General features: G+C 52.6%; 1 protein-coding gene across 29 annotated transcripts in view; it reads left to right on the top strand.

Annotated features, from left to right (window-relative positions):
- NRXN2 (neurexin 2) overlaps positions 1–16,298 on the top strand; it is a 274,548-nt gene that overhangs the window by 232,046 nt on the left and 26,204 nt on the right. For 20 of the 29 annotated variants that reach the window (XM_073351968.1, XM_073351963.1, XM_073351962.1 and 17 more), the window contains one exon: positions 5,778–5,867. The exons of the other annotated variants lie outside the window; for them this stretch is intronic. In XM_073351968.1, coding sequence (XP_073208069.1) covers positions 5,778–5,867 — 90 coding nt within the window. The remainder of the gene's footprint in view (positions 1–5,777; positions 5,868–16,298) is intronic. 29 annotated transcript variants of the gene reach the window in all.

Here is a 16,298-nt window from a genome sequence, read left to right as displayed (position 1 = left end):
GACACACTAGCAATTTCTAGCAGCAGGAGGCTGGCCCTGATGCACAGTGAGACACCCCCTGGCTGCCACGATCATGGCCCCTTCCCTGATCTCTCCCCACCCCCACCCCCACCCCTGGCTGCCTCTTCCCAGCCAGTTCCATGCCAAGCCCCTCCCAGGAGAGCAGCCAGGTAGCACACACCAGGAACTTGCACATTCAGGCACACCCCCTGCACACTGGTGTCTCCCACACTTTTATGTGCGCACATGGAGACACCTTGCACACTCCCCTCACATGCTGTGCAAACTCCACACACGCACTCATAAGATACCACCCCACCCAACTGTTCAATCTCCTTCCCCCATCTCACTGTGCTCTCTCGCTGTCCTTACATCCATCCCCCTCCACAGTCCTGCATCCATCCCCATCCATACCATCTTCTCCTCCATCTATCCCCATCCACACCCCTCCATCCGTCCCCATCCAATCATCCCCATCCACAACATCTTCTCCCTCACGTGCCCCTCCATCCATCCCCATTCACTGCCCTCCATCTATCCACATCCACCATCTTCTCCTCCATCCGTCCCCATCCAATCATCCCCATCCACACCATCTTTTCCCCCACATACCCCTCCATCCATCCATCCCTATCCACACCGTCTTCTCCTCCATCCATCCCCATCCACACCATGTCTTCTCCCCCACATAGCCCTCCATCCATCCATCCCTAACCACACCGTCTTCTCCCCCACGTGCCCCTCCATCCATCCCCATTCACTGCCCTCCATCCATCCCCATCCACACAATCTTCTCCCCCACATGCCCCTCCATCCATCCCCATCCACGCCATCTTCTCCCTCACGTGCCCCTCCATCCATCCCCATCCACGCCATCTTCTCCCTCACGTACCCCTCCATCCATCCCCATTCACTGCCCTCCATCTATCCACATCCACCATCTTCTCCTCCATCCGTCCCCATCCAATCATCCCCATCCACACCATCTTTTCCCCCACATACCCCTCCATCCATCCATCCCTATCCACACTGTCTTCTCCTCCATCCATCCCCATCCACACCATGTCTTCTCCCCCACATAGCCCTCCATCCATCCATCCCTAACCACACCGTCTTCTCCCCCACGTGCCCCTCCATCCATCCCCATTCACTGCCCTCCATCCATCCCCATCCACACAATCTTCTCCCCCACATACCCCTCCCTCCATTCCCATCCACAACTCTCCATCTATCCCCATCCATGCCATCTTCTCCCCCACGTACCCCTCCATCCATCCCCATCCACGCCATCTTCTCCCCCACGTACCCCTCCAATCATCCCCATCCACGCCATCTTCTCCCCATCCACACCCCTCCATCCATCCCCATTCACTGCCCTCCATCCGTCCCCATCCACACCATCTTCTCCCCCCAAGTACCCCTCCATCCATCCCCATCCACGCCATCTTCTCCCCCACGTATCCATCCCCATCCACACCATCTTCTCCCCCACGTACGCCTCCATCCATTCCCATTCACTGCCCTCCATCCATCTCCATCCACACCATCTTCTACTCCATTCATCCCCCTCCACACCCCTCCATCCGTCTCCATCAACGCCATCTTCTCCCCTACATACCCCTCCATCCATCCATCCCTATCCACACCATCTTCTCCTCCATCCATCCCCACCCACACCATCTTCTCTCCCATATCCTCCTCCATTCATCCCCATTCACTGCCCTCCATCCGTCCCCATCCACACCATCTTCTCCCCCACGTATGCCTCCATCCATTTCCATTCACTGCCCTCCATCCCCATCCACACCATCCATCCCCATCCACAACCCTCCATCCATCCCCATCCACACCATCTTCTCCCCCATGTACGCCTCCATCCATTCCTATCCACACCCCTCCATCCAGTCCCATTCACTGTTCTCCATCCATCCCCATCCACACCATCTTCTACTCCATCCATCCCTCTCCACACCCCTCCATCCGTCCCCATCTACACCATCTTCTCCCCCACGTGGCCCTCCATCCATCCCCATTCACTGCCCTCCATCCGTCCCCATCCACACATCTTCTTCTCCCCCACGTACGCCTCCATCCATCCCTATCCACAGCCCTCCATCCGTCCCCATCCACACCATCTTCTTCTCCATCCATCCCCATACACACCCCTCCATCCATCCCCATTCACAGCTCTCCGTCCATCCCCATCTGCACCATCTTCTCCCCCACATACCCCTCCCTTCATTCATCCATCCATCTCCATCCATACCCCTCCATCTGTCGCCATCCACACCGTCTTCTCCCCCACATACCCCTCCATCCATCCATCTCCATCCACACCCCTCCATCCATCCCCATTCACTGCCCTCCATTTGTCCCCATCCACACCATCTTCTTCTCCATCCATCCATCCCCATCCACAGCTCTCCATCTTCTCCCACACGTACCCCTCCATCCATCCATCTGTCCCCATCCACACCATCTTCTCCTCCATCTTTCCCCATGCACACCCCTCCATCCGTCCCCATCCACACCATCTTCTCCCTCACATACCCCTCAATCCGTCCGTCCCCATCCACTCCATTTTCTCCCCCACGTACCCTTCCATCCATCCATTCCCATCCACACCCCTCCATCCGCACCATCTTCTCCCCCACGTAGCCCTCTATCCATCTCCATTCGCTGCCCTCCATCCATCCCCAGCCGCACGGTCTTCTCCCCACATAAATGCGTCCATCCAGCCATCCATTTCCATTTGCCCTCTCCATTCATCCCAATACACAGCCCTCCATCCATCCCCTTCCATCCATCTGTGGGTCCTTACATGGCACCCATCACCATAGCATCTGGATGTCTCTTCCTGATAGTGCCTTCTCTTCCCTCCCTCCTTCCCTCCCCCACCCCACTGCCCACCCAAGCCACCAGTCACGGGATGTCTGTAGCCCCAAGGCCTCTTTAGGGGGAAAATGTCAGTGGACACCAAGCTTTTCTGCCTGGCTGTGCTGTGCCGCGCCACTCAGCTGGGTGTCCTGCGGTGGCGGGGGGGCTGGTTTCAGAGCCCCCGGACCTATGTGGCCCAAACAGAAAGTTGCACCAGGGGCGTGTGTGACGTAATGACCCAGAACTGCTAGCTAGAGAACAGCCCAGAAAATGGTAAAGGCTGTTGGGGGTTGGGATCAGGAATCCGGGCTCCCCCCAGCTCCAGCACATATGTGTAGTTTGTATGTACACCAACACCCACATGATTACACCAGCCCCAGGCATGTCCTGATATGTAGAGAGTGACGCACACACACATGTAGTTTTGTATGTACACAAGCATGATGTGATATATAGACAGGACATGTGATGCACACACCTGCAATTCCCATGTACACCAGCACTCTCCCATTTAGCAAGCCCACATGCATGTAGCTCCTATGGCAATCCCCCCAGCCTGCTTGAGTGCTGGCTGCTGATTAGCGACCCAGGTCACTTCCCAGGGATGGTGTGGTTTTAATTAAAGATGTTAATCGCCTCGTTAATATAGGCGCTAATGAGAGCATAAAAAGTCCCTGATCACTCCTAATTAGCGGACCAAATGGCATCCTGAATAGAGAGGTGAGGGTGGGGAGACCTCAGAGGAGATTGCTCGCAGGAGGGGTTTCTGCATCCCTTCCCCTCGCAGAGAGGAACCCAGCTTCACAGGGATCTTCATTGCCTTCAGAGAACCCACCCCCTGCTCCACCACCCTCCTAGAGCTGGAGAGAGAACCCAGGAGTCCTTGCTCCCACCGATTCCTACAGGCTCCCCACTTTAGCACCTCCCCCACATCCTCCAGTGTCTCTAACAGCCTGTTACTTCCTCCCCACTCCAACCCACCACCCAGTACAGCCAGTGCACAACAGGAGCCCAGCGGGGCTGCTCCACCCAACCTAACCCCACACCCCCCAGCTGCCTCCTCATTACTAAGGGCTTGTTACCTCTGTGCACAGGCATGGTGGTGGGGTTCACTGTGACCTCCATGTCTCTGTCAGATAATTAGTGTCCAGTCAGTGCTGCCTCTTCTCCTCCCCCAAACATAGAGGAACAGCCCGAGCATCTCTGCCATTTCACTCGCACCAGGAAAGGTGCCTTTGGGGGTACGGTGCTGGGACTCAGGACACCTGGGTTCCACTCCACCACAGATCCCCTGTGTGATCTTGAGTAAGTCGAACAAGACCAGATTTCCCAGAGAGCTCAGGACTCCTGCGTTCTTTCCATTCCAGACTCCCTGTGTGATCTGGGGCAAATCACTGAGGCCCTTACTTGCCATGAACAACTGGGGCCAGATTTCATAGCTGCTTCTGCTATGGCACTTAATGGCCTGATTTCCCCAAGGGATCAGCTCCCAGCATGCCAAGTTCTTTGGAGGTCTGGGGCCTGCTCAGTGCCGACACCAGAGATCAAACCAGCTGCAATATCTACAGATTGAGCTAAAAACCCAGGGCTCCCTTGCTGGGCTGTAACAGACTCGCAGTCTCTGTAAATCAGGCACAGACCAGTGGCTTACACTGAGCTCTTTGGAAAATCTGCCCCATAATCGCTCTATGCTTCAGTTTCCCCACCTGTACAATTATTTGATTGCATCCCAGTAGTACCTAGACACCCCGACTGAGACTGGGCAGGCACTGCACAGACCCCCTGTTGTGCCAGGCACTGCACAGACCCTGACCATCCCCACAGATTCTCTCTTGCAAAGGCACCTACTCCTGCCAGCCGAGCCAACAGGGATCGCAGTCAGCAGCAAAGGGCAGGTGTGTTACCCATGCTGAGCAATCCTGTCCCTTGGCCTCATCTATGACAGTAAGACAGCGGCTTCCTTTACTCCTAACCTGTAGTTTGTGTGTGATGCCAGTTCCAGAGCCCAGTCACCCTGGGAATTCGCTAACCAACTCATTTGTAAAGCATAGAGGATGAGACACAAGGAGCATTTCTATTCCAGTCAAAGACTTGGCTGAGGTCAGGGGCCCCGTTATTCTGGGTGCTGTATGAACACTGAGCTTCCCCTCTGGTAGCACCTAACTGGCATTTGGGATCGAGGGCCCAATTGCGCTGGGTGCAGATACTGCAAAAACACCCTCCCTGCTAATGCAGGCCTGAGAGAGATCCCCTCTCTTCTTCCCTGAAACAAACCAGGAAGACTTGGCCAGCTTCTAATGCCTTTTAGAAACATTCTTTGATTTTGCTAGCTGGGTTTTCAGAAACAAATGGGATGGGATGGGGGGTGAGTGTGACCTTGTTTGTGTGCCTTTTGCTGCGGGGGGGAGGGCACGGGGGGGAATCAGGCAGAGAAGCTTGGCAAAGGAAGCTAGAAAGGGAAACGGGTGCACAGGAAACGTGTCTTTTCTCCAAGGTGGCAACGGGCCGTGTGTCGCTGTGTTTTCGGGATTTGATTTGATTTGGTAGGGACTAAAGGTTGATAAAAGTCAGTTTTAAACCCCAAACTGCACCGGAGCTTTCTCCTCCTAAATGCTGCATAAATCCGTTTAACATCCACCGCGCACCTAACACCTAAACTCTACTAAACTGTGTAAATAGCTCTCTGTGCTAAATCGACTAAACCATCAACCAAACCCCCCCCAAGCCAGTTAATTTTGATCCAACGCTTAACCGCTATTTGACCTCTCTAAACATGCTAACCTCTGACCTTTGACCTTCCAGATGGTGTTATATGTCTCTCTCTGTCTCTTATTTGATTTTATCTTTTTATTTTTTTTTCTTTTAACCGTGTACAAATCTCTTCTCTAAACTCTTTAAAGGGAACAGTGATAATGAGCGGCTGGCGATTGCTAGGCAGAGAATTCCGTATCGGCTCGGTCGAGTAGTAGATGAGTGGCTACTCGACAAAGGTAATTAACGATAATTAATTGCAATTAATTAATAAAAAAGATTTAAAGGTGCAGAGCTCTCCCGCTGCCGTCCCAACCCTCTCCTCCACCCCCTCTTTAGAAGCATCTTGTCCTGGGAGCTTAGTTAAAAATTGGTGGTGGGATTTGGATGGTAAAGGAGGGTGGATGCATGATTTCATTGGTCACCGAGAACTTTATATAGCTCGGTCGGTTATGACAGATGCAGCCCATCCTTTCCCCAGCTCTAGGTATCTTGGGTTTGGGTTACAGACTTATGTAACATTATTAGTTTTCTATAGATGAAGGGAGACTGGGGTTAGCCTGATTCACAGCTCCTGCAGAAGTCTGTAGAGTTAACCTGTGGGACTCACTGCTCCTGGAGGAGGTCGGCGGGGTTAGCCTGTGGGACTCATTGATACAGATTATTTTTAGCAAACATAACTCTTTAGGATTCCAGGCAGTTGTGAGTTGCAGAAGAATAAATACAGCAGATCAGCAAACAGATGGAGCCGAGCCTGACTCAGAGAGACACAGGGAGGGGTGCTGAAAGGGTGACAGAGAGGGTTTGCTATTTCTCCCACAGAATGGTGGGGGGTGCGATACAGGGAGGTTCTCACACCTACAATGCAGGGGTCGGGAATGACAGATATTATTGAGAGTTGTTATTTTTCACTGGCTCCTGGAGAGCCTGACTGAGATCAGGGCCCCATTGTGCCAGGTGCTGCAGGACGCATGCTCCCTCTCCCAAAGACTTGCAGTCTAAGTAGGCTAATGAGAATCAGAGGCTCAGAGACTTGCCCACAGTCAGCGACAGAGCCAGGAATAGAACCCAGGAGTCCTAGGTCCCACTCTTGTGCCCTACCCACTAGACTACACCATCTGTCTTGGTTAGGGAGACAGTGAAGGGCATTTTGCTGTTGACTTTAATGGAGCCACCCATTTCACCCTGTATCTTCAAATAGCCAGAATCCCTATCCCTTCCTAGAACTCTGGGTATTTTTTCACCAGCTTTGTAACTGACTTGACTTTTCATAGCACAGGGTCACACCCTGTTCTGTCTCCAGGCTGAGCTCTGTACCTTTAATGCTTAAACTCAGTTGGGGAAAAAGCAAAACAAAAAAAGTAATTTTAAATCTCTTTTAACCAGCTAATAATATGCTTTTAACACAAACGAACGCTAAACCAGTCTTGTAATGGATTTTAAACCGATAAATTCAAAATGTATTTTAATAACCAATTCTTAGCACGTTTTTCTAACTGGGATAAGCATCTAAATGTATCTTTTAATGTCTGTAACTTGATTGTTTAAACAACCAACAACCAAAAAAATCAGTTAAAGGGACTTTAACAAGCTAATTTATTTAAAACAAAAACCGAGAGATTTATATATCTGTATTTATATACACCTGGATGAACCAAAAAATAACAAAACAAGATTTAACCCTTTGAGTAATATGGGCTTTTATGTGTTGATTTTCCACTTTGGATGCTAAATTTCTTACCTTCATCTGGATTATATTTGGAATTTTAAACTGATTTTAAAAAAATCTCTCTTACCTTGTCCCCCCACCACACACAAACACAGACACTTGCAACACATTAACATGAGATGAACACCCCACCCCACCCCACCCCACCACAAGAGATCTGAGTCTGGAAGAATTTATCCAGTTTTAAACTCTGATCCTCAGCTGATGTAAATGGAGTTATGGCAATTTACACCAGCTGAGGTTACCAGTCCAAGTGGAATGGAAACTTCTGCCAATTAGAGTTGCTTTGTGAGCAAAATTCACCCTGGTGCAGAAATCCAGCATAAGACTTCTGCTCCACTCAATTGGATTTAAGTGATGCATAAGCAAGGGTGAATTTCACCCTTTAGGATTAAACCACACTTTTTTATTATTATTATTATTATTTTAAAAGCCTTTGGGATGGATTGTTTTTAAAAAGAAATAGGGCAAGAGGGGGTTCATCAGATCTGTGCTTAAATGGACACTGTAGCATCTAAAGAAAGATTAAATCTCCCACTTCTTCAGAGCATTTTTAACTGTTGCCAGGGAGGAGGGAGGAGCTATATTTCTTATATCTGATTTCATCATTGATGCCTTAGGGTTAACTTTTTTTTTTTACTTGGCACTTCAATCAATGAAAAGAGACTGGTCAGTTTCAAGCCTAGATCTCTAGTTAGTTTCACTTTTGTTTTTAGTCACTTTCACCTTCAGGGTTAGTCCCAGGCTGCAACAAAGAGCAACAGAGTCAGCTCACTGGGTTATCTTTTATCTTGGGCCCAGTTTTCCTCTCACTTACACCAGTGAAATGCCGTTAACTTCATTCGCAGTGATCAGGAATCCCATTGGAACAAACACCCCCGGGCAGGGGTGGAGTCTCCATCTCCAGTCCGCACTGGCTGCCTCTCTGGAAGATGCTTTAGTCAAACCCAAGTGATTGGGATCTTTGCAGTGTTAGCTTGGCGACATTCTCTGCCTGGGTTAGACAAGACAGCAGAGATGATCTAATGGTCCCTTCTGGCCTTGAAAGCCATCAGCCTATGAATGATTTGTACTGCTGTAGTACCTAAAAGCCCCTGGTCCTGGACCAGGATGCTACTGCACTAGGCAGTGTACAAACACACAGCCAAGAGACAGTCCCTGCCTCATAGAGCTCCCAATCTGAGTCCAATATTCTCAGTTCTTTTCAAAATACGGCTGCTTATTGCAGTGCCAAAATGCAGTATTGCCAGCTCGGAGGGGGGTCAGAAATCATGAGATTGGCTTAGAAATCATCACATTTTTTAAAAGGAGAAATTTGGGATTCTTGTTTGTTTGCCTTCTGCGTTTTAACTTTCTAGGACTCACATTTTCCAGCTTTCCCCCCACCCCCCGATCCTCAACAAGGAAGCGTGTCCTACTGGGCAGAGTACTGGACTGGGACTCAGAGCGTCTGGGTTCTCCTCCAGGCTCTGCCGCTGGCTTGCTGTGCCTCAGTTTCCCCTTCTGTAAAATGGGGATAAAACCCTTCTTTGTAAAACACTTTGAGATCTGTGGAGGAAAACTAGGAAATAAATAAAACAGGAAGTGTTAAAAAAAATTTTTTTTTAAAGAGAACAGAAATTCTCACCTAATCCCATGATTCCTGGAGCTGGGGCTTTCAGGAAAAACACCAGATATGATGATAATCCGAGAGTTGTCACAGCTGAGATCTTAATCCTCTTTTATACTAGTGTAGGCGAAAGACAAATTGAGCCCACTGTTTGCAGTGGAATCCTTCAAAAATAATAATTATCCCATAAATACTCCAGCAAGGTTTTTTTTTTTAGCTTGGGTTTATTTTTAACACCAATGCTGAGCGTTGCAGAGATGCCCGAGGGTGTCGAGACATCCAGATTCCCCTCTAAAAGAATGGAAATCAAGAGTCTCAATAGCCTTGGCTGAAAACACCACAGCTGAGAGCTGTGTCTCAGGAGGTGATCTGACCAGCAGTGTCTCTTTAGCCCTTTGATGACTGAGCATAAGAGATTTGCCTTTAGGGGTGACGTGTGCTGGAGACGGGGTGAATTTGAAAAGGCCATCTCACAAACACAAAGGCCCCAACCTTCTAAAGCTGCCACAGGAGTTCGGGTGCCTCCTGAATTTGCAGATGGTCGCTGCAGCAGGAGATTTCATGGGCTCTTTAAGCAATGAACAGCCTTGTGATGGAAACTGGGATTTCCAAGGGATCGGCACCCACAGATCAGAGCAGGATTCTTCCAAAGCTCAGATCCCCTTTAGATCTGAAATAAAGATTTTCCCTGCTCCCCCAACGGGCTTTGAGCTCTTTTGGAGAAGCCCCTTGAGTCAAGCTCCCAACATTCGAGACCCTGGCTGTCACTCTGGGGCCAGTGAGGGGTGGCCATGAAGGAGGTCGTCACCTGCCATGCTGTCGCAGTGTCCCACCATGCCTACTTGTAAGACTCAGCACCAGTGCTCAAAGGGTTAAAGCTCTAATGGGCTGTACTGGAGGGGCCAGGGATTTAAAGGTCAGTCAGGTGGGGGCTAGCAGTCACCTGGTGTCACTGTGAGCGTGGGATGGGTGTGAGGAAAAGGAGTTTGCCCTAGATTGGCACACTGGCCACACCCCCTCAGAACAAGAGGGGCAGCAGCATCTTTCAGGGTTGGGCTCCTAACGTGGAAAATTTCCTCTGGATCAGGGCTGATCCCCTGCTCCCTGGAGCCGCTCAGCCAAACGCCATTTCATCAACCAGCTTGTTGAGTGCCATTGTAAGCAACTTTGAGGGTATCTCATTCAGGGAAAAGTTGGAAATTTTGGCTTTTTGGTCTGATAGGGGATGGCAAAAATAGTCAAAATCTCACATTGTTTTGCAGGATGGAAAATCCTGCTGTTTTTAAATATTGTCCCTTCGGTTCGGTGCTGGATCTGGAAGGGTTAAAGTAACATGCTCTGATCCCCCCGCAAAAAATCACTGAGCGCCCAAACACTCTGTTCCTCTCCAGTCAGCTGTTTGATCCTCTAACCTGCCAGCCGACAGATGACACATGAACCCTGGGGCAGCTAGGAATCCCATTAACCAAGTGTCTTCTTGGGCTCCCACCCCAGCTGTGGCCTGATGGAGAGTGCAGAGCTGGTGCTTAGGACACCTGGGTTCTATTCCTGGCTCTGCTGCCAGGCGACTTTGGGCGAGTCTGCCTTTCCGTGCCTCAGTTTCCCCATCTGTAACATGTAAGGCACTTTGAAAGTGCTGAAGCAGAGCTTGGCAGTCCTATGGAAGGAGAGCACACCCGCGGTCCTTGAGTGGGCCCTCGCTCAGCCACATCAAAGCAGCAACCCTCTTCCTCCCGGCACCCCACTTAGAACAACTTCAATCACTCGGCAATGTGAACAATGCAGTGGGTACTTGAGCGCCACCTACTGGCACATTACCTAGCTGCATAAGTACAGGCATCTCTCAGGGCACTCACATAACAGGGTCCCAAGCTGCTCACCCCTTGGGAAGAGCCCAGCCTGTTATAATGCAGTCAGACAACTCTCATCTGGAGAGGCGATGTGCCTCCTTCCCTGCCAGCTCCTCCTTTTAAGATTAGCATGGGTCCATTTGTACAGCTGTGGCCAAGGGCAGAGCCAATCAGCCCAGCTCAGGTCAGAAGTGGCCCCAAACCTCATCCCCGAAAGCTCCAAACAGTCCAGGCTTGAGATCTGCACGTTGTCCGCACCCTTCTCGACCTGTTTCAGCCCAAGAGCTCACAGGAGGCTGCTTCTGTGCAAATTCACTGCTGAACATCGAGGTGGGGCAGGGAGCTTTGAGGGAGCTTCCCCTGCCAGGCTATGAGGTGCTGGCAACTCCTCCTGCCATGCATGCAACACCTGCAGTGGTGTTTTCTATCTCCAGCTGTCCAGCCCCACACACCCCCTTCCTTTCTTCCATCCCCACACCCCCATATCCATCCATCCATCGGTCCCCCACACCTCCTTCCTTCTTTCCATCCCCACACACCCCCATCCATCCGTCCACCCCCCAAACCGCCTTCCATCCCTACACACCCCCTTCCATCTATCCATGCCCCAAACCCCCTTCCTTCCTTCCATCTGTTCCCCCCACCCCCATCTATCCATCCCCCACACCCTCTTCCTTCCATCCATCCTCACACACCCTCATCCATCTGTCTCCCACACCCTCTTCCTTCCTTCCATCCCCACACACCCCCATCCATCCATCCATGCCCCAGTCCTTCCATCCATCCCCCACACCCCCATCCATCCATTCATCCCCCACACCCCTTCCTTCCTTCCATCCGCACACACCCCCATCCATCCATCCCCCGCACCCCCATCCTTCCTTCCTTCCATCCCCACACACCCCCATCCATCCATCCATCCATGCCCCAGTCCTTCCATCCATCCCCACACCCACATCCTTCCATTCATCCCCCACACCCCCATCCATTCATCCCCCACACCCCCTTCCTTCCTTCCATCCGCACACACCCCCATCCATCCATCCCCCGCACCCCCATCCATCCTTCCTTCCATCCCCACACACCCCCATCCATCCATTTGTCTGACACCCTCTTCCTTCCATCCCTACACATCCCCAACCATCCATCTGTCCCCCACACCTCCTTCCTTCCATCCCTACACACCCCATCCATCCATCCCCAGCACCCCCTTCCTTCCATCCCCACACACACCCATCCATCTGTCCCACACACCCTCTTCCTTCCATCCCCACAAACCCCCATCTATCTATCCATCCCCTATGCCCCCTTCCTTCCATCCCCACACCCACATCCTTCCATCCTCACACACCCCCATCCATCCATTCATCCCCCACACCCCCTTCCTTCATCCCCACAAACCGCCATCCATCCATCCGTTCCCTGCACCCCCTTCCTTCCTTCCATCCATCCCCCCACACCCCCATCCATTTGTCCCTGACACCCTCTTTCTTCCATCCTCACACATCCCATCCATCCATACCAACAGACCCCCATCCATCCGTCCCTAGACACCCCCAAACATCCATCCCCACAAACACCCATCCATCTGTCCATCCCCACACCCACTTCCTTCCTTCCATCCTCACACACCCCCATCCATTCAGCCGTCCCCTGCACTCCCTCCCATCTATCCGCACACCCCCATCCATCCATCCTCACACACACCCTTCCTTCCATCCATCAGTCCCCTCACACCCCCTTCCTTCCTTCTGTCCCCCACACCCCCTTCCATCCCTCCATCCTCACATACACCCTTCCATCTGTCTGTTCCCACACACTTCCTTCCTTTCATCCGTCCACACGCCTGCCCTCCAATTCATCCATCACTCCCCACGCCCCCATCCATCCATCTGTCCCCACACACGCCCTTCCTTCCTTCTGTCCCCCCATACCCTTCCATCCATCTGTCCTCACATGCAACCATCCATACCCACACAGACTCCATCCATCCCCCATACACACCTCTCTGTTTATTATCTCATTCACTAATCAATTCATCTGACTGACCCATCTCTCCCCACACACACCCCTAGGCAACAGCTCAGCCATCCCTTCAGCACCGAGCCATCCCAGCCTGGTGCCTGCTGCACTCACAGTAGGCTTGGCCTTTCAACTTGCCGCACTAACCAGGGCCCAGGCTGGCAGTGCAAACCCTGGGGTGGGCTTTGGTCTCAGCGCTACAGGGAGAAAGGCACTGGGAAGAAACCAGCCCTCTCCCCTCGGAGCAGTACTCCATGCCCCCCTGCCTGTCGGTTTGTGGGGAGACGCCTTTGTGGGCAGCCTAGATCCCCCAGGCCACCCCTTTGTGGGACTAAATCGGATAGCACTACCTTCCCTGCTCTTGGTTTCTAGCCTGGGCCCTGGGCGGCTCTGCTGCTGCAGCCTGAACCTCTCTGTGCTGCCCCAACCCGCACTCAAACCAGGTGCCCAGAGACTGGGAGAAATGCCCCAGCTTGTGGTGGCTGGTTCCAAGCAGGGATCCACCATTGTTCAGCTTCATGGCTTGCCACTTGAACTTCTGCCATCAGCCCTGACTGAGCGGGAAGGGCCCTCTCTAGTGAGCCCCTGCCCCACTTCCTCAGAGGCCTGACTTTCGGCACTGCTGATCTTTGGGTGATCAGGCTGGCTCGCTGGGCACAGGGGCTCTGCCCGTGTGGGATAAGGAGCAAGCATCCCGGGACAGATAGTCTGTACCAGCGTCCCTGAGGGATCAAACGGAGGAAGAGATGAAGGATAGCAGAGAAGCAAGCAGGTTTGCCTCAGAATAATGCTTCCTTGGAGGCTTTTCAGCCAGTGTGGTAGCACCAGGTGCTCCATTAGACTGGCTGGCTCGTTCCCCTGAGACACACCCACACCAACAAACCCTTTTCCTGCTGGCAAGTCAGCTGGATTTAAACTAAGCCCCAACAAATGTGCATTTGCCACCACAAGATCCTTGTGTCTCACAGATGAGCTGATGCTTCCCCTTTTCACAAGCGTCCCGAGATTGGTGATCATCTGCGTTCACAAATATGACAAGTTTGGTGAGGCTCTGTTTGCAAGTGGCATGAGTTTGTTAACCCTCGGCCTTCACAAGCCTCACAACGTTGCCAGGCCTCACAACTCCCACAAGAGCAATCAGAGGGGGTTGGGGTGGGGGGAAGGAATCCAAGACAAATTTAACACAGGGCAGTATTGTGTGTGTGCACAGCCATCCGGGTGTAGGCCCTTAAAAAAATCCAGGTGGCAAATAAACCACATAACAAATAAGCTCTTTAAATAAGCAACAAACAAACCAAAAAATCCATCTAACGAGAGTGAAAACTAATTAACGCGCTAAACTCCCCCAAACTCAGGGAAAAACAAATGAATGGGAGGAGTCTGGGCAGTTGGGTGCCGATTTCTTAACCCCGAGCAAAAGAAAATTAAAACAAAAATAATCCTGTTTTCTAAAAAAACCCAAGAAGCTGAAACTCAGAGGGTTAAAAACCTGCCGATTTCCAGAGTATTCATCCAAAGCAGAAGCTGTGGTAAAGTCAGAGCGTTAACCAGCTGATAACGGTTCAGTAGGAGCCATCTGGAGTCGGTTTTGCTCACAACAGAAGGTCCCTTTAACAATCCTCCTCTCTTCTTTTTTTTTTAAAAGGCGCCTTTGAAGGCGGGAGGGAGCGAGGAGAGAGAGTGATGGCGGGTGGGGTGGGGGAGTTGGCCAGGATTTGCTTTTCTAAACTGCTCTGCGCCACCTGGATGGCAGCTGGGATGTGGCCAATGGCGGGGGGGCCAGGGACAGGTTGGAAGGCAGATCAGTTTGATGGCACAGCTTCAGTCCCCACATGCGGCCCCCAGATTTAGATCAGCTGTTGGTGCTCACCATCACCCCAGCCCCCAAAACACATCCCAGCTAGCACCTGCCTGTGCCAGCCCAGTGTGGGCAACTAGGCCAGGATCCCACTTACACTCATGGGTCCCCCTTGCTCCTCCAGCCAGCTGTGCACCCCCACACCCCAAGGGCCTAGCCCTTCCCCACAAACACTTCCTCAGCTCTCCGCTCTGATAGACATATACCCCCTCACCAGCTCCTCCCCCCCACACTTCTCCAGCCTTTCCCCCCCATAGACACATACCCCTCTCCAGCCCTTCCACACACACACCTCACCAGCCTCTATCCCATGGACACCTTCCCCTCTCCAGTTCCTTCCTATGAACACTTCCCCAGCCCTTCCCCCTCAGAGACACATACCCCCTCCAGCCCCTCCCCACGCACACCTCCCCAGGCCCTCTCCCCATAGACAGGTACCCCTCTCCAGCCCTTCCCCACGCATACCTCCACAGCCCCTCCCCACATAGACACATACCCATTGCCAGCCCCTCCCCACACACACCTCCCCAGCTCCTCCCACCATGTACACATACCCCTCTCCAGCTCCTCCACGCACACACCTCCTGTGACATTCCCCTCTGGTGTTATCTGGACTGGTGATCTGCTAGGCCTCTCCAATCCTTGACTCTGGGAGCCAGCCTTACCCTGCTCTGCTGTGAGAACCCCCTCTCCTGGGCTGTTCACGCACAGTCTCTGGCATGTCAGCTGCTCCCAGCTATTTGCAAGCAAATGACACTAGCCAATATCTCCAGTCCCAGACCCAACCCTAGGAACCTCCGTATTGCAGTGTCCTCCCCAGCCCACCCCCCATAGACATGTACCCTTCGCCAGCCCCTCCCCACACACCTCCCCTGTCCCTCCCACATACACACATACCTTTCCCCATCCCCTCCCCACACACACCTCCCCAGCCCCTCCCCCCATGGACACGTACCTCTCCCCAGACACACCTCCCAGACCCTCCCTCCATGGACACATACCCCTCTCGAGCCCCTCCCCACACACACCTCCCCAGCCCCTCCACCATAGACACATACCTCTCCCCAGCCCCTCCCCACACACACCTCCCCAGCCCCTCCTCCCATGGACAGTACCCCTCACCAGCCCTTCTCCACATACCCCTCCCTAGCCTCTCAACCATAGACATACCCCCTCTAGCCGCTCCCCACACACACCTCCCCAGCCCCTCCCCCCATAGACACCTAACCCCTTCCCATGCCCTCTCCAAACACACCTGCCCAGACCCTCCTCCATAGACATGTACCACTCTCCAGCCCCTCCCCTCACACACCTGCCCACAGTCTCTTAGGTGGGCAGGTACATTTGGCTCCTTCCCTCAGCCCCCGGCAGCTGCACTGCAGCCTTGTGTCTGATATGGGGGGGGGGGGGGGCTGCACAGCTCTGAACTCCTGGGCCAACCGGCTCATGCCCCAACCTGCCCCTTCACCGCACACACTCCTTCCCCATTCGCTGGCCAGACTGGAGCCAGCACCCTGAGAGGGGAAGGGCCTTGTGTCCCATTCACCACCCCCATGAGCCAGTCATTCTCCTCTTCCATCTCCTGCAGTGGGGCCAGATTGG

Source organism: Lepidochelys kempii, chromosome 7, assembly GCF_965140265.1.
Source record: "Lepidochelys kempii isolate rLepKem1 chromosome 7, rLepKem1.hap2, whole genome shotgun sequence".
Taxonomy (NCBI): domain Eukaryota; kingdom Metazoa; phylum Chordata; order Testudines; family Cheloniidae; genus Lepidochelys; species Lepidochelys kempii.
Note: the sequence above shows the minus strand (reverse complement) of the source record. Positions and strands in the feature narration are given on the sequence as shown.